A 19,633-nucleotide genomic window follows, 5' to 3' on the forward strand; every position below is an offset into this window, starting at 1 on the left:
TCATTCATTCCTTGCCACGTCACGTGCACAATGTGATTAATTTGAACATCTTCTCCAATATTCTAGTCATCCATGTACTTTTTCACCCAACCAATTTTCAATTTTCAAAGGATAACTAATTTATAAAATAAATTAATTTGATGATAACGTTATCTTGTCTTGATTGGATTATTTTTCCACGTGTCACTCAATAAGCTATTAATTTGGATTCCACGTATTTGTTACCCAACTATCTCGTGTTTTGTATCATCACTAGATCTTCCAAGCAAGAATATGCCATTTATTTTTGGTACTATTATAAAATTTTTTTAGTATGGTGTTCTTCTTAATTTTTTCCCTTTAACTTTCACTTTTATTAATACCTCATTACCTTTCGATTTACTCTCTACGTCCTTCAATACAAAGCTTCTTTTGATTTTTGCATGGAAATTAAGAAAGTTGTAAATTCTATAAAATTAATGATTAAAAATATATATGTGCATGTGGGGTTAGAAATGATAGAAAGAAAAAATGTTGGAAATTGATATTAAAAGTACAAAAAAGTAAAAGAATAAAGATGACAACTCATCAAAAAGAGGGTAATAATGTCAAAAAACACAACTTTAAATAGAAAGAGACATTGTATTTTGATTTACCCAAAAAGGAAATGAGGTTTTATATTAAAGGACAGAGAAAGTATCTTTAAACCTAGCGACTTTTTGGTTGATTTTGTTTTTAATTAAGAAAGTTAATACCGATTTAGCAAGGTCAAATAGATACTCCTCCGTTCCCTTTTGATAGTCACTTTTGGTAGAAAATCATGAGAATTAATAAACATAAATAAGAAGTAGCAAAAGTACATTGAAAAAGTAAATTTACATTGGGTATGCAAAAAAAGTAGAGAGAGAAAGTAATTAAAATATATGAAAAAGTTAAATTTATATGGAAAAGTTAAATTTGCACAAATATTTTTGCAAATGGGATAGTATTTTGGTAAAAAAATAATATTAAGGGTACTTGAAAAAAGCAAATATGACTAACATTTTGGGTCACCAAAAATGACATAAGTGACTATTAAAAGGGGACGGAGGGAGTAGTAATTTAGTTTCTCAAAAAAAAAAAAAAAAAAAAAAAAAAAAAAAAAAAAAGATAGTAATTTAATATTATTGGATTTAAACGGTTTGACCCTAAAATGATCTAGTTTTGAACCAAATTGACTATAAGGGTCTATAGTTAACATTGATGACTCATTCCCTATTGACCTAAATCCAAAATGATTTGATAAGAGCATGTTAAACGAAAGCATATTTTTCTCTCTAGTATTGTCACACAAATACTCGCATGCCATGTATTAGCAAGAAATTTATGATGCCAGATACAAAATAATTAAGAATAAATTAATTAGTCTTGCTTCTTCAACCAAAAAAAAAAAAAAAAAAAGTAAAAACAAAATCTTGCTTTGTATGATCAATTAAATTAAAGTTGGTTAAAGTCTTTAGTAGTAATACTTAAAATACAATAATTTATTTGTCTTTGTACCTCTACAGTGAAAAAGAAAAAAAATCGCTCCCTATCAATAATGTAAATTACATTAAAATAAAAACTAATTAGGCTCACTGTTGGTCTAATAGTAGGTTCTCATGTCCAATACAATATTATAGATCCTTTGCCTAATCATTAATTAGTATACTCATTAACTAATAACTGTATCCCCTTTATAAAAGTGTCACATTAGTCAACAACAATTCAAAAGCCGGTGGAAAGAGTTAAAAGTTGATTTTAATTTTTTTAATCATTTTATGTACAAGAATCATATGGAAGTAATGGAACTATCAACTATGAAAACCAAATTTACAATTGGATATAGCTTGTTTAAAATTTTAGTGGAATTTGTGGAACCTTAATGATTAAAAAAATGAATGATTACACCACTAATTTTCTATTGTAAGAGTATTATATTGTTGTGCTCATAGTAAGATTACGAGAGGAGTGGTAGTAAGTAGTAAGTAGTAAGTAGTGTAGGTATCACTTCAACATACATGTCCATTTGGATATTTTTCACCCAAGATTTGATGGCTATACTGTGTGAGTATAGCAAAAAAAAAAGGTGATGAAATTGCATAAACAATGGCTAGACTGTATGAGTATAGTAAAAAGGTGATGAAATTGCATAATAATAATAATAATAATAATAATAATAATAATAATAATAATAATAATTTGTTTCAAAAAAAAAATAATAATAATAGTATTTTTTATTATTAATATCACATGATTTCTTTTAAACCCAAATTATGCTAATATATATGATTTAATCAAGACACGTGTCATGATATGATCGGTTTTTTAATCATTTATTTTAATTAATAATTTTTCTCGATTTTAGTGACAAAAATTACTTAGATAAAGTTTTGGGTGTCATTTTAATCCTTTATGGATTCAAATTAAGCTCGAAATTTACAAAAAAAAAAATGTAAATGCCCCGTTTTGTATGTCGAAAAATATTTCGATTGACGTGTTGTTATTTTTTAACCATGAAAATTGATTTGCTAAGATTTTGAGGGTCATTTTCACTCTTTAAGAATCTAATTTAAACTCATATTTGACAAAAAGTTAACGTAATGCCGCAATTTTTTATGGTGATAAATTACGATCTTAATATGCAAAACAGGGCATTTACATTTTTTTTTTGTCAATTCCGATCTTATTGGATCCATAAAGTACCCAAATGACCACTAAAACCTTACCTGGACAATTTAAGTAGTTAAAAAAACGACACGCAAATTGAGATATTTCTCGACATACAAAACGGGCAAACGGGGCATTTACCTTTTTTTCTTTCTAATTTTAAGCTTAATTTAAACCCATAGAGAGCCAAAATGACCCCTAAAATCTTACCCGATCAATTTTCATGGTTTATAAAAATAACACGCTAATCAAGATATATTTCGACACACAAAATGGGGTATTTATGTTATTATTTTACAAATTTCGAGCTTAATTTGAACACATAAAGAATTCCAAATGACTCCCAAAACTTTACCCGAGTAATTTTTTCACAAAAATTGAGAAAAATGTTATTTTTATTTATTAAAATAAATGATTAAAATGAACTAATCATATCATAACATGTGTCATGATTTAATCTTAATGACTAATTGAGTTAACGGTCTTTAGTCATTAATGGAACTCGGTGAATTTTTTAAAAACTCGGTGGCATTTGGTGAATTGTGAAAACTGTATAGCATTTGATGAATTTTTTTAAAACCTCAGTGACATTTGGTGAAATCGCCGATTTAAAAACATATGTTGCCATGAAAGTATTTTTGGATTAGTGTTTATGTATATTTTTATTATATTAACTTTTTATACTTCTTAATAATATACAGTTACAAATATTAAGGGTTATTAAAGTTATGTATTGTCAATATGCAGATCAAAATATTGCAATTATTATGAAATAGATGGAGTATATGAATGATTAAACTCGTGCATCAACAGATGTGCTAAATTTGAATGTGTCATATTATGAAACGAAGAGAATATTAACCCTTCAATATATGTTATCAACACATCATTTTTTTATTTTTTATTTATAAATAAAGTTAAATAAATAACAATCCAATAACAAGAGTGTAATTTTTTTTTTCTATTTTTTTTATTAATAAGGAGGACTTTGGCCGGTTCTTAAGTTTATTTAGTCCACTTGAAAAAGGAGATATAAAGAGAATCCTAACTCTCAGGTACCCTTACTCGGTAGGATTTAAACCCTAAATCTCTAGAAATTAAGATAAGAGCCTTACCAAATAAGTTAACACTTAACATGGGTGTAATTACCTCCACTGATAAGTTATTACAACGCACCAAAAACAGTAGGCTAGTATGGAATTTAGTAACTTACCGAACAAAACAAAATTGCACTGTAATATTGTCATAACACTAATGGGCAAGTGTGCGACCAATTAAGCTATGCACCCAACATTTGTTAGTTAAGCACTAGTGCTACTTGTTTTCACATCATCCAAGTCTCAATCCGAATTTTCTGACCCGGTTTAACCAATTTGGACCGTATAATTGCAAACTTTTACAATAGGAACCAACAAAAAAAACAAAAAAACAAAAAATGAAAAACAAAAAAATAAAAAATAAATAAAGATGCTACTTCAACTGGCATCATCAAGCTGTGGTGGAGAGAGAAGAGAGGTGGAGCACATCATAAACTCCCTTCTCTATTTTCCCTACTTGTATAACAAAAAACCCATCAAATAAATCTTCACATTGTTCATTTATATATCCCAATTTCCTACTTTTCCCAGAAATTTGATTTCATCAACAATATCAAAATCAAAGTTAGGGGGATTATTTTTGTTTAGTGGGTTGAATTCTTGAAGAAAAAGCGAAAAATACCCAGGAATTTATGTGGGTGAATTTGCTACAATTTGTCGATATTTTTTAATCCCCCATTGAAAATATTAAGGTTGGTTTGGCTCATTTTTATCCTTCTTAATTACTGCATTTTATTTATTTTGATTATTTATAATTGATTTTGTTGGGTTTTGGGAGTTGAGTGTGTTGGTTGTGTCACGTGGAGTTAAGTATTATAGAAGGATCTCACTTTTACAATTTTTCACCTTCAAGGACCTCTCACTTTTTTTTTCACCTTTTAAAGACCTGAGGTTAACATTCCGGCAACTTAACTCATTTGAGCTCTGACCAAAATGTTAATTCCTTCATTATGAAATCTTAAGTCCTTCAAAGCATTTAATATTAAAATAATAATAATAAATAAATAAATTAGTGCATTACCAAAAAACGAGGAATAGGGGATGATTTTCCCATGGATGATGGAAATGTATAATTCTCTCGTGAGTAATAACAAGATGCAAATAACCGAGGAACAAGATGATTTACATAAACTCATATTATTCATCTTATCAATAATAATTCTCAAAATATACCCACAAATCAAATTTTTAGGAATAAAATCAATCAAAATTTGGGAAAAAAAAATAAAATAGTGGATTGAAAGTTAATAGAGAAATACAATATCCTTGTCCATGGAAAATACATCGAAAACAATGAAATCGAAAAAAAATTAATCTACAACCTATTGAGCAGCAACCACCAAAAATTGCTGCAACAGTGACAACGATGAAAGAGAATTAGAGGAATAATTGCAACAATAGCATAAATAGGAAATCAGAGGTCAAGAAGTGGAAAATGAAAAGATAGAATTAGCATTATGTTTTGTAAGAAATGGGGATTTGAAGTAGAAGGTGATACACTTATAGGAGTTGAGAATTGAATGAGTAAATTTTGGAGCCATGGTTTTTCTTCAAACAATGGTGAAATAAACAGGGGAGGAGGGAATTGAAGATGGGGTATTTTCTTTACAACTTGCACGCTTACCCATGCCACCTCAACCACCTCATTATGATTTATGTTAGCTAAACTCTTGTTTAACTCAACTTGGGTTAACAAATATAAATCATCATCGGAAACTAAATGTTAAGTCCTTAAAGGTGAAAAAAAAAGGAGAGGTCCTTAAAGGTAAAAAATTGTAAAAGTGAGGTCCTTGTATTATACTTAACTCGTGTCATGTGTGTTTTTAGCTTTTTTGGAATTATGAAAATTTGTGCAGTGGGTCAAGCATACCTAAGTTGGAAATTATCTTGGTAATCTTTGTATTAAAAAATTGCATTAGCAATAAATTAATCAAAATTATTCAACCCGTTTACCTTATTAAGCAATATGGTCCATGCATGTTAATTTATTTATGAAATCTTATCTTATGATTCATACTTGTCTTTCATAAAGTATAAATATTTTATGTTAATCTTATTTTGTTTAAGATTTTGTAGTGATGGGTATCCTAAGATATGTTACTAGAGAAGTGGGTTTTCTGTTGTAATTAAAAATGTGTTGAGTGTGATTTTAATGGTGTGTTTTTGCCTACTTCTACATTATTATTTGCAGAAAGTTGAAAAGGGTTTGCCTTTTGGAGATTGATAAATTCATAGTATTGATAAGGTTGTGCATGTAAAAAGAAGAAGAATATACTACTCCGTAAGTTGTTATTGGTTTTGATTTGATAAGAAGAACAACACAATGCCTCTTACTTTACTATGGGTAGTGTCTCCAACCACAGAGGTGTACAGTGGGTTTGGAGTAGCAGAATCATTAGTTAGTCGTTCGATTTCGAATGGGAAATCAAAGAAGATGTGTAAGAAGCAAGAGAGTTGGAATCCTTGGACATATAATGTTGCAAAACATCAAAAGAGGAGTGGATTCCCGGTGCTTTCGAGCATGGTTGCGAATCCAACCGGAGAAATGGCGGTTTTGTCGTCTGAACAAAGGGTGTATGATGTGGTGTTGAAGCAGGCGGCGTTGGTAAATAGGGAGTTGAGGTCGCGTGATGATCTTGATGTTGGTGTGAAGCCTGATATTGTTGTCCCTGGGACTTTGTCCTTGCTTAATGAGGCTTATGATCGGTGTGGTGAAGTTTGTGCCGAGTATGCCAAGACATTTTACTTGGGTAGGTGTTTGCTCCTCTTTTGTAGGACTAAGATTGTTAGAGGTGTTTAAAGGAAAAGACACAATTAGTTATGTATGATTGTTTTTGTTGTATGATTCTGACCTTGTTAGCACTGCTGTTATTTTTACAGGAACTCAGCTTATGACTCCTACAAGGCGAAAGGCTATCTGGGCAATATATGGTAAGCAAGTGGTTGCTTTGATATGTTCAACTACTAATTTATAAAACCCTGTCTGTAATTGTCTAATTGACCTGATTTTAAACTCTATATGTCTGTTTTTGCTAGCTAATCGCTTTAATTACGTGGAACAATATAATATGTCGAATCTTTTGTCTGTTTTGTGCTGAAGCACATGATAGCCAGGAAGGTTGACTGTAGTTGAATTGGATCAAACCATGAAATTTTAATAATTAAAATTGATGTGTTGTTTATTTAAAAAAGATGGTGAAGGTATTCAGATTCATTTGATGCAGAAAATGTTTCTTTAACTTGGGGTTTTGACAAATGGAAGCCATGTGATTGTTTCCCTCCAGAAGAAGGAAAATATTAGAAATGAGATATCAGGCAACCTTATATGCTTAATATTATACTTGTTTGTGCAGTGTGGTGTAGGAGGACCGATGAGCTTGTCGATGGGCCAAATGCTTCACACATAACACCTACTGCTTTGGATAGGTGGGAGACAAGGTTGGAAGACCTTTTCAGAGGTCGTCCCTTTGATATGCTTGATGCTGCCTTATCTGACACTGTCACCAAGTTTCCTATTGATATCCAGGTTTGCCATTAATTTATTATACATGCAGTTTATGAGTTATTATTTTCATGATTTGAATAAGAATGCTTGAGCGTGTTACTTCTACGTACTTGTAATATGTCTGAAATATTGGGGAAAGGTAGAATTGGGCTGTGGTTTTATTAGCTCATGCCATTCAATAGTAGAAGCCTGTTCAGTTGTTTACATTTAAGAATTGCGATTCACAAAAATACTAATTCTAATATTAGTTTTGGGAAAAGACTCAAACAGGAGACTTGTTTTTGAGTCATAATATATTGTACTCCGTGTATTATTCAGTTATCCTGACTGTGTGTATTTGTTTGGCAGCCATTTAAAGACATGATTGAAGGAATGAGGATGGATCTTAGGAAGTCTAGATACAAGAACTTTGACGAGTTATACTTGTACTGCTATTATGTTGCTGGAACTGTCGGATTGATGAGTGTTCCTGTCATGGGTATAGCACCTGAATCAAAGGCGTCAACCGAAAGTGTCTACAACGCTGCATTAGCTTTAGGGATTGCAAATCAGCTCACTAATATTCTTCGAGATGTAGGAGAAGAGTAAGTGCAACTCAAATTTATGTTATACTTCCTGTCATCTTCTTGGTAATTTTTCAATGATAAAACTTGGTGTCTACTGTTGATTTGATTGCTGCATATAGTACGTGTCTTTCGGAAATAGGCATGTGCCGAATGTCACTGTTGAACAATTTTAAAATGGCTGTTGATCGAGTGTACTTGTACCCTTTTCAATGATGTAATCATGTAATTGACTAGTTTAAAATTTTATGTTACTTGGGCTTGGGTATGGTGTCTGGTTTTTATCAAAGCATCAAACTCGGCTATTTGATAAAGAATTTCCATGTTTTTGGTCCCATATGAAGTGTCAAGTGTACATAAACGTGTCAAAGTGTCAAGAATACAACTTAGAAATATTGAAAACATAAAGTAGTAACTAGGAATCATAGAACTTTGATAATGTCTTCCATGATAGTTACTTCGTATATCTTTAAGCTCTATTGAAAATTTTGAAAATACTTCTTGAGATGCCTTCTTATCTATTATCAGTATTTGATTTATAAAATCAACTTTCATGCAACTGCAGCACCTTACTTTGATTTTCCTTGGTTTAGTGCAAGGAGAGGACGGGTTTATTTGCCACAAGATGAATTGGCGCAGGCTGGTCTTTCAGATGAAGATATATTTGCAGGAAAGGTTACAGAAAAATGGAGGACTTTCATGAAGAAACAGATCAAGCGAGCCAGGATGTTCTTTGATGAAGCGGAGATTGGAGTTTCAGAACTTAGTGCAGCTAGCAGATGGCCGGTAAGCTTTCAAGAGCCTCCTACGTTTTAAAAATAATATTTTAATTGGCCTGAATAATCTCAAGGTACACCAGTTTCCTAAATAAATCCACCTAATGATCTATGAGTATTCAGGAATAACTCCTAGTTTTGGCGGGCTTTTTCAATATAATATGGAGTGTTATTGTGATTTCTTTTTGGTTCTGTTGCATACAAAAGAGATTCCGCTCCAAATTATTTTGAGAAGTTACCCCCAAAATGCTTGATTATACACATCACTTTTATGTTGTATACTTCAAAAACATGCACCGTGATTAGGAAGGGGAAAACAGGACAAGAAGCTGATCTTAAATAATTTCAGGTTTGGGCATCATTGCTTCTGTATCGTCAAATACTGGATGAGATCGAAGCTAACGATTACAACAACTTCACAAAGAGGGCTTATGTTGGCAAAGCCAAGAAGCTTCTATCGTTACCAATAGCTTATGCAAAGTCCATCGTGCCACCTCGATCAACGACCAACCTTGCAAAGGCGTAGAGTTCAAGCAAACAAGTAATGACCAGAGTAGTGGATTACATTGTAAAGCTTGAGATATGTATATACACTGAAAATACCTATATTCATAAATGCTACGAAAATTCTTTAGAACTGGTACCAGTAAACTTGACATATTTTTGTTGGAAACCATCGTCAAGCTTGTACTTAATCTTGTGTTAGGATTAAAAGGGCGCCGACAACAGATTTGTAGGTTGTTCGTGATGCGAAGAGTGTTTCTCAACAATTGTAACAAAGATGAGAAACATTTCCCATTTTGACAAGATGATATAAGAATTAAAAAAAAAAAAATGAAAAGAAATTCATTTCATTGTTTCTATGCTCCAATTTTGCTAACCATTAATGTAAGTTAATTTGTTATTTGGTCAGATATATTGCCCTATCCAAACAAAAGTAAGACAACAAAGTCAACATAATGTGCGTTTGGACTAAGCTATACGCTAACATTTTTACAAGAGCCACAAGGGTAAGTGATGAGAATCGTTCCCAGGATCACCTAAAATTGAGAGATAAGCTTTAACCACTTAAGCTATTCCTCACTTTTAATACACTAACAATTTGCGGTGGTGAGAAGAAAGTAATCAATGTACTATATATATTCAAGGTAAATGACTTCCCCATTTGAGCCCATCAAGTTCAGTCCCATTGGCAAAGTCCAACACGGGTCCAACGGTCCATTGGCTCAACCAAGGTTAATGAGTCTAAGAGGCCAAAGTATTGGGCTTCTCCAACCAGCTCGAGTACACAGTCCAAGAGGCCCTAAGGTCAAACGGCCCACAACTGTAAAATGACATCAAGAATGTTACTTGTTGTTGTTACCTACACCCTTCTTTAGGCATCATTGCCTACACACCCCCCACTAAATTACCATAATACCTACAACCCCCCTCTTTTTAGTTTCCTACATTTTCTCTCTCCTATTTTAAATCAATTTTCTTCATAATTTTACTAACATTTAATATTTCTCCCTCCTCATAATTTTACCACTTTCTCTCTCCTTATAATTTTACCACTTTCTCTCTCCTAAACTACCAAAATCTTCTAAATATTTCTTGAAAAATAAATCAAAATACTCTTAGATCTCTACTTGTAAAAGGAAAAAAAAAACAAGAAATCGAAGAAAATTTCTACAAAAGAACGACCATCAATCAAATTGTAAGTTGATGATTTTGTTCATTTTTTGAAAAAGTGATCAAACCCTAACTTTTTAATTGTCTTATTCTTCAATAATATGAAATTTCAATAGTAGTAGTTCATGATTTCTTATAATTTTACTTGGTAATAATGATTTTTTAAGATTATAGTAGAATGATGTTTTATTTTACTCTATTTTAAGTTGATTTAATATGTGGTGTGTGTTATTTACTTACAATTACTGGACAAAAAATTAAAAATAGAGTTCAATTGCCCTAATATATATAATAAATAATTTAATTTATTTCGTAGAATTATAGAAATGTGAATTTAGTTCGTAATGGATTTTTCTATGAATGTTCATTTTTATTTTGGTAAATGTTCATTTATTTACTAGTATGTCATCATTTACTTATTAGTAAATAATCATTAGAATTCTTCACATATCTAATAAGAATTTCAATTAGATTTTGCGATTTCTCATAGTTTTTAATGGAGGTGATTCTTATTATAATAATTGAATTAAGTATAAGAATTTTCCATAATTATATTATAATTTAATTAAAATTGTTATTCGGTGAATTTTGACTAGCACATTTATTCTATCGTATTAGATGGACTTTATGTTCATTTGTAGAAGGATTAATATTCAAATTATAATTGCAAAAATTATAAATTTATAATAACTAAAATTAAAGACAAATTATCAATTTAATTTATGAAATTGAAGCATCAATTATTATTTAATATTACTTATTTTGTCACTAAAAAGTGTTATTTGACGAATTTTGGCTCGTATCTATCATAAATGTTCCTTTTAGATAGAAAAAATAATATCATTTTAAATGGAATTCATATTCATTTAGGATCATTTTCATATTAACATATATTAATTTAAATTTGATACATGTTCATTCTCTTTGCATTACATGTTCGTTCTCATATGGAAAGATGTTCATTTGCATAATACAATATTTATTTTTATTTCTAAGCATATTCATTAGTTTTATACTTTTTCATTCTCATATTCAAAGATATTTGTTTCAATTTTAATACTTGTTTGTTATTATATCTTAAAAAATGCTTAATCAAATTTTTTTTATTTGTTTATTCTCGTATTGAAGATGTTCATTTGACTTTTGGTGTATGTTCATTTTTATGCTGAAAGATGTTCATTTAGATATTAATATTTGTTCATTTTCTAGCAATGTGTTCAAATTTAATTTTGTGAATGATTTAATTGTCATATTTTGTTTAATGGAAGTGATTTAAATGTTCATTTAGATTTTACACATTTTCATTCTCATATATTGAAAGATTTTTATATCTTTATAGTGTGTTCATTTATGAATTCTAATTCTTATTCATGAGTAAATGTTCAATTTTGAATTCTTAGATTTCACATACTTTTGTTTGGAATGTGTTGTTATCATTATTTTTTTTTTTTTTTTTGAAAAAATTGATCGATCTTTCATTGTACAGAATAATCAAGTAAGGAAATTGAAGGCAACATATATATATATTGTGCTCAGATTATATTTTTCATGGGAAACACACAGGTATATGATTAGAGTTGCAACAAGGAGGATATATACACACTTTATTATATCAAATGTAACAAATAATGTTCATTTAGCAAGACACATATGTACATTTGGTTAATTTTCATGTTTATGGAACAATTACATGTAATAGTATAACTGTATAGAAATGTGTAATTATTGTATTTAAATTAAATTTATTTTATATTGGAAATTGTTGTTAACAACATTTTATTTAAAATAAATAGAAATCTAAGACGTATGTATTTGCTTACATCTTACCATAAAACTTACACATAACTCTTGAAATGAACGTGATGATACAAAAATGAACATTTGTTGAAACACGAATAAACAAAAATGAACATTGGATGATGCAATATTTCTTATAGTAAATATGATTTGAACGTAGTAATCCTTATAAATAAATTTGCTCTCATTTTTATTTATAGAAATTTCTTAAAATTCAATTCAAAATATATATTAGTTTGAACAAAAAAACTCCTTGTTATAAAAATGAACATTTTATGATACACAAATGATCATTTACCAATATATAAATGAACATTTTATAAATATTTGCAGAAAATTCGTAAATGAAAAGGGGCGGGGGCAGAACACGCGCGGAGGGTAGGGGGTGGTGCAGGCAGTGTTCCCTGTCGTGGGGTGTAGGTAAAAATTTGTACAAGAATGTTACACTCACACCTTCATCAATGGTGGAGCTACTATACTATTGGATGTTAGTTAGAGTGCTATATCTCTCATAGGTTGCACTTGACCTTATGGGGTAACCACCACAACCAACGCAACCACATCTACTTGGTAAGCATTGAAAAAGAATTGGATGGATCTCATGCAATGGAAGCAAAAGTAGATGAACACATGGAAAAAAAATAATCCAAGAACATAACTATTTAAATTTCGCTAATATAAGTTAGAGAGACAATCCAATCGCTAAATTGAACTATCAGAAGTTAAACTCCAAGGAATCCTCTACCTTCTTTCATTGCGCGCTCCTCACACAACAAATTAGCTTTATCTACGTCCAATCAGTCTGTCTCATGACCATCCAATTCTTATCAATCCATTAAAGGCCGCTATTTGACTAAAGAATCTAATCGAGATATGCTATTTGTCATATTATCATTTCAATTCTATAATATTTCGTATTAATTTGTTAGAAGATGGGATATTGGCATTGCCCATGACCAAGCAATAAACACCTAAATCTATGCACACCTTCCATTATACAAGCAAATTTTTTAAAAATTACAATAAAGTAAGTTGTCTATACATTTCATCTCCCAAGGGTTTAACTTACTATTCATACTATTTTTTTTTTTTTTTTTTTTTTTTTTTTTTTTTTTTTGAGAAAGTACTACTCATACTATTTCTCCTCTTATTCTCAAATTTAGCATATTTTGTAATATTGCGTTTTGTTTGCGGTTGACCACACCATGTACTCGTTTGTAACAAAACAATGTAACCTCTGTAACATTGAGTAACCCCGTAATTCTAACTGAGAAATCGTTATAACATTAAGCGAGTAACTCATATAATACTGATCGAGTAACTCTTATAACAAGAACGAAATAAGCCACAAGAATTTATTGGATTAAGTTTAGAAAAATAGTGGAGAGAAAAGAGGGATATAGTTAGTTGTGATGAGTGTAACCACCTTCTGCCTTTTGGGTTTATTCATGGCGCTTGCGACACCTAACAATCTGCCACTACTTCCAAATATGGAAAATGCTGTCAAAACTCTAATTCTACCCAATTGAGATCCCATTTTTCCCCAATTTTTAATAACCCCTCTTCTCCAGACAATCAACATTTTAATAAGGTTTGAATTTAATCATCAATTTTAATTTTGTTTTTATCCCATTTCATTTTCATTTTATTATTTTGGTATAATAATTGTTAATTTAATTTAACTTAATTACAGATATTGGTGGGAAATGAGTTCTTCTGGGGCAGGTCGCAAGGAAGGGGGTTCCGAGTCTTCCCATAAAAAGAACTCCAAACGGCCTAAATGTAAGCTTCTTCAATTCTTCTCTGTTTTTATTTTTATTTTATTTGTTTATTTTCAAAATAAATTAAATATTGTGATGTTTTGTTGTATACCCTTGTTTCCATTTACAAAGATTTGCTTGAGATATAATTTTTAATTTTTTGGGTGTAGTTGTAAGTTAATAACTTTAATTGAAGATAAATTGTTGCAATTTGTATCCAGATATTAAGAGTTCGGATTATAAAATTGTGGGTTGGAATCTTTTTCATTTACATAATTTTGGTATTATTGATTGTTGCAAAGACTGTAGAAAATTAAGCTAGGTGACATCCACGTTAAAAAAAAACTTGTTAGTGGGGTATAATTTCTTGTGCAAATTTGTTAGTTTTTAGGGTGTAACTCTGCTATCATCTTGATAACACTGCTTACAGCCTAAGCATTGGATTGAAGACAGCAAAGATGATGGGATATGGCAATTTATGCACATTTACGGTCTGTTTAGTAAGGGGTAATAAATGGTCGTAGTGACAACTAATTTGTACGTAAATTTGTAAAGAAAATCTTAGGCCATTCCCACGGTAATGCTACTTTACCTAAAAGGCTAAAAGTATCTCATTTTCATTACCACTTGGGGAATGTATGGAGTAGTAATGGAAACTTACGAAAAAAGTAATGATTTGGGAATGGAGTTGTATTTCCAAAGATATAAAGATGATACATTTCTTGCAAAATTACACTTAATATTTATTCCTATTACCACCATTTAGTACCACCCACCCAATGGATCGTTAGTGGGAGGCAAATATGAGAAAGTTCTTGTTAAGAGAGAATATCTTAACTGAATGTTACCTTATTAATTTATTAAAAGTTTTGTTCAAAGGAAGGATTGGATGTTTATAACCTCTTGCTCATATTAATGAAACTTCAAACAATCAGTCCTTTCAATTGATTGGAAATGGAGAATTTACGGAGCCTAACCCAATGGTGCTGATCATTGGAGAAAATGCAAGCTTTGTCACCTTGTTATACTTGAAATGCAAATTAAGTGGCAATTATGTAATTAAGACAACAAAAATGCTTTAGTTAACACTTGTTGATTTTATTGCCATGCTGATTGAGTAATTTTGTTAGTTGACTTAATTACTAAGATCGCCTCTTGATTTACAGTTTTCGATTATCATGGTGACAATCTGGACTGTCTTAGAGATTTTTCATGAATGATCTACCTTACATTTTGACAATTTTTCCCACGGGGAAAGAAGCATATACATCAATTGTTGGATTGTTTTCAAAATTGATAAGTTTTATTATCTATAATTCTATACACACATTCTTATGTGCATACATTCCTGTTTTATAATGCTTGGCGTGTGAAGTTTATGGCTGTATTTCTAGGTCAATAATATGGTTTAAGGTGAGCATTGGTCTGTGATGGTGCCTAATGTGTTCATTTTGTTGCAGATTCTAGGTTCACGCAACAAGAGCTTCCAGCATGCAAACCTATTCTAACACCACCATGGGTAAATAGTCACTGAGTTAGGCTTCTTCTGTTGATTTCCTCACCCATACACCCACAACCATAGTCCTATACCCATGCATAGTGATATAATCTGTGTAACGTCAGTATTTTAAGGTTTAGTGAGTCTTAAAAGAGTATCCTGTGCCTTTAATTTTCGTGTTTAGTACCAATGTACCATCAACTTTTTACAATTCCATTATTGAGACCGGTATATGCTGTTGTTTAGTGTGTCTATTGAAGATATTCAGTATGACCTAGTTAATTAATGCTAATCATCAAAATTGATTTTGTGGTGATCTGTTTGCCTTATGTAAAATGATACTTAATTACATATACCATCAAATGCATCAAAATATTATCATGGATTTAATCTTCAGGGTATCACTCAATTCATTTTACAAAATTCTAGAACAAGCAACTAGTATTGGACTTTGTACTTTTGTATTCATTAGAAAAGTGTGCATTGCTCGGTTTAATCTGTAAAACGCATTCCTTTATTACTGAAGCGTATATGTTAGATGATAAAAGAATCAAGCATAAAACACCAAGCTGAAAATGATTGGATGTAAAGAGCATTGAGAGCATGATAGTCTAAATATTATGTTTAAAGCTCATAGGTTGCAGCTCTTAATTCATAATTGTGAACCAGTCATTGTATACTGAATGAACATAGAAAGAAAGAAGATCAATATGACTAATACTTTCACAAGTTAGAATAGTTTCTTGTTTTTTTTATTTTTTTATTTTTTTTATTTTTATTTTAATTTACTTTTGATCATATATCAAATGTTGATCACTCATATATGTGGTTAATCTATTTATCCTTGTATTGTTTCTTCAACTAAATTTTGTGGTTTGGCTCCTGATATTTTCAAAATGTTAGCAATACTATCCTAGATAGTGAATTTCTAAGCTTTACGTGTGGTCAGTATAACCAAATTCGAAGCTTTACCTATGATATGTCTTAATTAAGCTTGCTCATTTAATTTGAATGAAAACTTGAACTGAAACTCCTATGCATTGATAATGCTGTCAAAGACTCATCTAGCAGTTTAGCTGCAGAACTAGTTTTAATAATGCAATGGCTATCACTTTCTAAATTTATGTTTTTAATTTACTATATTTCTTTGAATTTTCAATTAACGTTTCTTTCAGGTTATAGCAATATTTGTTGCTGTTGGAATTATCTTTATTCCTATTGGGCTTGTTTCTTTGTCTGCGTCAGAACACGTATGTTCAAACCATATAATTAATTAAATGATTAAGCTTATAAATCAACATGATAAATGACATTAGGCTCCTTTTGGTTTAACAGGTTGTGGAGATTGAGCAGCAATATGATGCAGATTGTATTCCTACTGATTATAGAAATGATAAAGTTGGCTATATTCAGAGTGTTACCACTAACAAAACATGTATTTTAAGATTGACTGTAAGTCAAATCTCTTGATTTATATGTTAAACTTAAACTTGTGCTTTGTGATGTCTGTGCCCTTTGATCTCCACTTTCTGTTTTTACTATTGGTTTTTAGATGCAGAATAAATCACCATTTTACAGTTAGATTGCAAAATGATTGCTCTTGATGCAAACAATTCGTAAATTTTGATCAATAAGCCTTATAATTCCCTTCATTCTGGAGTGTTTGAATTAACTTTTGACCAAGATTATGAAAAGTTTATCGACTTTACAAGAGTGGTACACTGAAACATAGAGTGAAAATGTTCATTTAGGACACTTAATTTGTATCTTACCAAAGATTGTAGTTCAATCATGACTCCATGGAATCATTCAAATTGATATGCTAAAGTATTATAAAATTATATGGTTTTGAAGAATTGAATAGCATAGCCAATGGCTTAATTGGTTTTCATTGGTGTGTAACAACGTGAAGAGTCTTGTTTATGTCTATCATTAACAGCTTTCTCTGAACCGCATTTGGACATTTTTCAGGTTCCAAAGCAAATGAAAAGTCCTATTTATGTTTATTATCAGCTTGAGAACTTCTATCAAAACCATCGTCGGTAAGTTTGATATGAAATAGAGGAAAGAGTATATTGGTTAGTCCTTAAATCTTAGCAGCAGAAACATCATTTTTGTTTATACTTTGATACAGAACCATTCCTTAATTTAGCAAGATGACGTTTCTTGTCTGAGCTTTACAATGTTATCAACAATTGGAATCATTAGAGGTTTCTTATTAGATGCCATTTACCATGATTTGATTTGGTATAATGTTACTAATAATTCCACTAATCTTACAAGTAGCAATGTCAAATTGCTAAATTATAGCTCAACATTGAAATATACATCACATATTTGCTAGTGTTTTCGGTTGAGATCCATGAAAATTCTGACTAAAGTTCATATCAGCTATATCATAGAGCCTTTGTTTCAGATATGTAAAAAGCAGAAATGACAAACAATTGAGAAGCAAGGCTCATGAACAGTCAACGAGTGGATGTGATCCAGAAGCAACCTTGGCCGGCCCAGACAAAGCTGTTATTGTTCCCTGTGGTCTTATTGCTTGGAGTTTGTTCAATGATACGTTCCAGTTTTCTTATGATTCAAAGTCGGTTGATGTAAACAAGAAAAATATAGCGTGGGATAGTGATCGTAAGCACAAGTTTGGATCTGATGTTTATCCCAAAAATTTTCAAAGCGGAGGCCTTATAGGGGGTGGCCAACTCAATGCCAGCATGCCTGTAATGTTGATTCTCATACTACCCTTTTTAACTTCTTATTAATATTTTTTAATCTATGCAGTGTGCTCTTAGTCCTCCATCAATAACATGGTGATCCAGTCATAGTGCTCGTTCCCCTTTATGTTTCATGCTAAACATAAATGTAAGTCTTATTAATATGATTTTTCTTCCTATCTTGCAGCTTAATGAACAAGAAAATCTTATTGTATGGATGCGAACTGCAGCACTTCCAACATTTAGGAAACTATATGGGAAAATAGAGCAGGATCTGTATGCTAATCAGGAGTTATCTATCACTGTACAGAATAATTACAATACATATAGTTTTGGAGGCAAAAAGAGTTTGGTCCTTTCTACTACAAGCTGGATTGGCGGGAAGAACGACTTCCTTGGTGTAGGATATCTCACTGTTGGTGGTCTGTCCTTATCCTTTGCAGTAGGATTTATACTGGTTTATATCCTCAAGCCAAGGTCAGTGATAAATTTGATTATTAATTCTATTCCATCCTGAATTCTTTCTTTTTTTTGTCCGGGTGATACCAATAATACTTCCATGTTCTATCCTATTTCACTTTTCAATCTTGGCTTCCTTTACGGTATCATCTAATGCAGGGTTTTCTAGATAGTAAGGCTATGGGAAAGGGTGGTAATTATTTTGGCACAACGAAATTATGTCTTTTCATGCTATACAAAATTCATCAGTTTGTCTGCTAAGATATGATACCACAGCAATATTTAATTGTCATTGGAACTTTAATACGAGTATCATATTTTCCACGTTTTCTTCTTATACAAACTGTTAAATGCTTGGATTTTGTGAATAATGCAGGACAATCGGAGATCCCTCGTATCTATCTTGGAACAGACATCCAGCAGGACACTTGACTACTTAATCAGTTCTGTTTCGCCACTCTATTTATTTATATTGGTTGCAAACTTTAGAATATCTTAATGTTTCATCACATATCTCGTGTATGATTTTATATAATTTTTTTGTGAGATAATATATCTTATAATATATTTAAATCATTCTTTTTGGAGGTTTTGTGGTCATCCTTTTGTGTCGTAAGCTAATATTTTGTATGTAATTATGGTCTTAAAAGTTGAGGCATCACTGGGCATAGTTTGTTAGAGTATTTTATTTCCAGTGCAGCATTGAGTATTTGTTGATACAGAAATCTGATTATCTTGCTTGCCATTTTATTTCTTTTTATTTCATTTATTTAATTTTTTTTTGGCAAAATTGACCCCAACTACTCTAAATATAAATTGAGTATGTTGGGTGCAGTAAATTAAACAAGGAGAATTGAGATTCTACTGAATTTTGTTTCAGGCATTTTTGACGTCAAACCGTATTCTTCATATAACTACCCCGTATTTGATCTAAAAGCAGAAATATTGACTCACCATAAGTAAGGGAGTGTTCTATGTTGGAAATATACTGTTGCAATCAAATAAATAATAACAAGAATAAGGAAAGATGTTACTTTGAATGTAGATCTCCATATGTTGTAACGCGTTTTACGGCTGTCCTAAAAGCGTATTTCGCCACCATCGGTACGAGATTTTAATG

The 19,633-nt window shown here is 31.0% G+C and overlaps 2 protein-coding genes across 3 annotated transcripts; both read left to right on the plus strand.

Moving 5' to 3' along the window:
• The first annotated feature begins 4,148 nt into the window (after positions 1-4,148).
• LOC145574656 (phytoene synthase 2, chloroplastic-like) lies at positions 4,149-9,245 on the plus strand. The gene is made up of 7 exons (XM_081632494.1): positions 4,149-4,456; positions 5,956-6,514; positions 6,645-6,695; positions 7,118-7,290; positions 7,618-7,853; positions 8,426-8,618; positions 8,958-9,245. The coding sequence occupies exons 2-7, from the start codon at positions 6,088-6,090 to the stop codon at positions 9,132-9,134; spliced, it is 1,257 nt and encodes a 418-aa protein (XP_081488620.1). The 5' UTR covers positions 4,149-4,456; positions 5,956-6,087; the 3' UTR covers positions 9,135-9,245.
• Positions 9,246-13,013: 3,768 nt separating this feature from the next.
• LOC145574658 (ALA-interacting subunit 5-like) lies at positions 13,014-19,100 on the plus strand. Of its 2 annotated transcripts, none has more exons than XM_081632496.1 (9): positions 13,014-13,106; positions 13,773-13,861; positions 15,300-15,358; positions 16,513-16,587; positions 16,673-16,789; positions 17,309-17,379; positions 17,754-18,060; positions 18,242-18,531; positions 18,890-19,100. In XM_081632496.1, the coding sequence occupies exons 2-9, from the start codon at positions 13,786-13,788 to the stop codon at positions 18,951-18,953; spliced, it is 1,059 nt and encodes a 352-aa protein (XP_081488622.1). In that variant the 5' UTR covers positions 13,014-13,106; positions 13,773-13,785; the 3' UTR covers positions 18,954-19,100. The 2 variants fall into 2 exon arrangements, with proteins under 2 accessions (XP_081488622.1, XP_081488621.1); XM_081632495.1 differs by lacking the exon at positions 13,014-13,106 and adding an exon at positions 13,187-13,670.
• Positions 19,101-19,633: the final 533 nt, after the last annotated feature.

Source organism: Chenopodium album, chromosome 13 (genome assembly GCF_948465745.1).
Source record: "Chenopodium album chromosome 13, dcCheAlbu1.1, whole genome shotgun sequence".
Taxonomy (NCBI): domain Eukaryota; kingdom Viridiplantae; phylum Streptophyta; class Magnoliopsida; order Caryophyllales; family Amaranthaceae; genus Chenopodium; species Chenopodium album.

What these genes read in the sequence shown, in the direction of transcription:
- LOC145574658 (XM_081632496.1), top strand. Translation starts at nt 13,786, where the DNA reads ATGAGTTCTTCTGGGGCAGGTCGCAAGGAAGGGGGTTCCGAGTCTTCC. An exon ending in GAACTCCAAACGGCCTAAAT is followed by an intron (nt 13,862 to 15,299) that starts GTAAGCTTCTTC and finishes ATTTTGTTGCAG; the next exon opens with ATTCTAGGTTCACGCAACAA. An exon ending in CTTTGTCTGCGTCAGAACAC is followed by an intron (nt 16,588 to 16,672) that starts GTATGTTCAAAC and finishes TTGGTTTAACAG; the next exon opens with GTTGTGGAGATTGAGCAGCA.
- LOC145574656 (XM_081632494.1), top strand. Translation starts at nt 6,088, where the DNA reads ATGCCTCTTACTTTACTATGGGTAGTGTCTCCAACCACAGAGGTGTAC. An exon ending in CTTCGAGATGTAGGAGAAGA is followed by an intron (nt 7,854 to 8,425) that starts GTAAGTGCAACT and finishes TCCTTGGTTTAG; the next exon opens with TGCAAGGAGAGGACGGGTTT. An exon ending in GTGCAGCTAGCAGATGGCCG is followed by an intron (nt 8,619 to 8,957) that starts GTAAGCTTTCAA and finishes AAATAATTTCAG; the next exon opens with GTTTGGGCATCATTGCTTCT.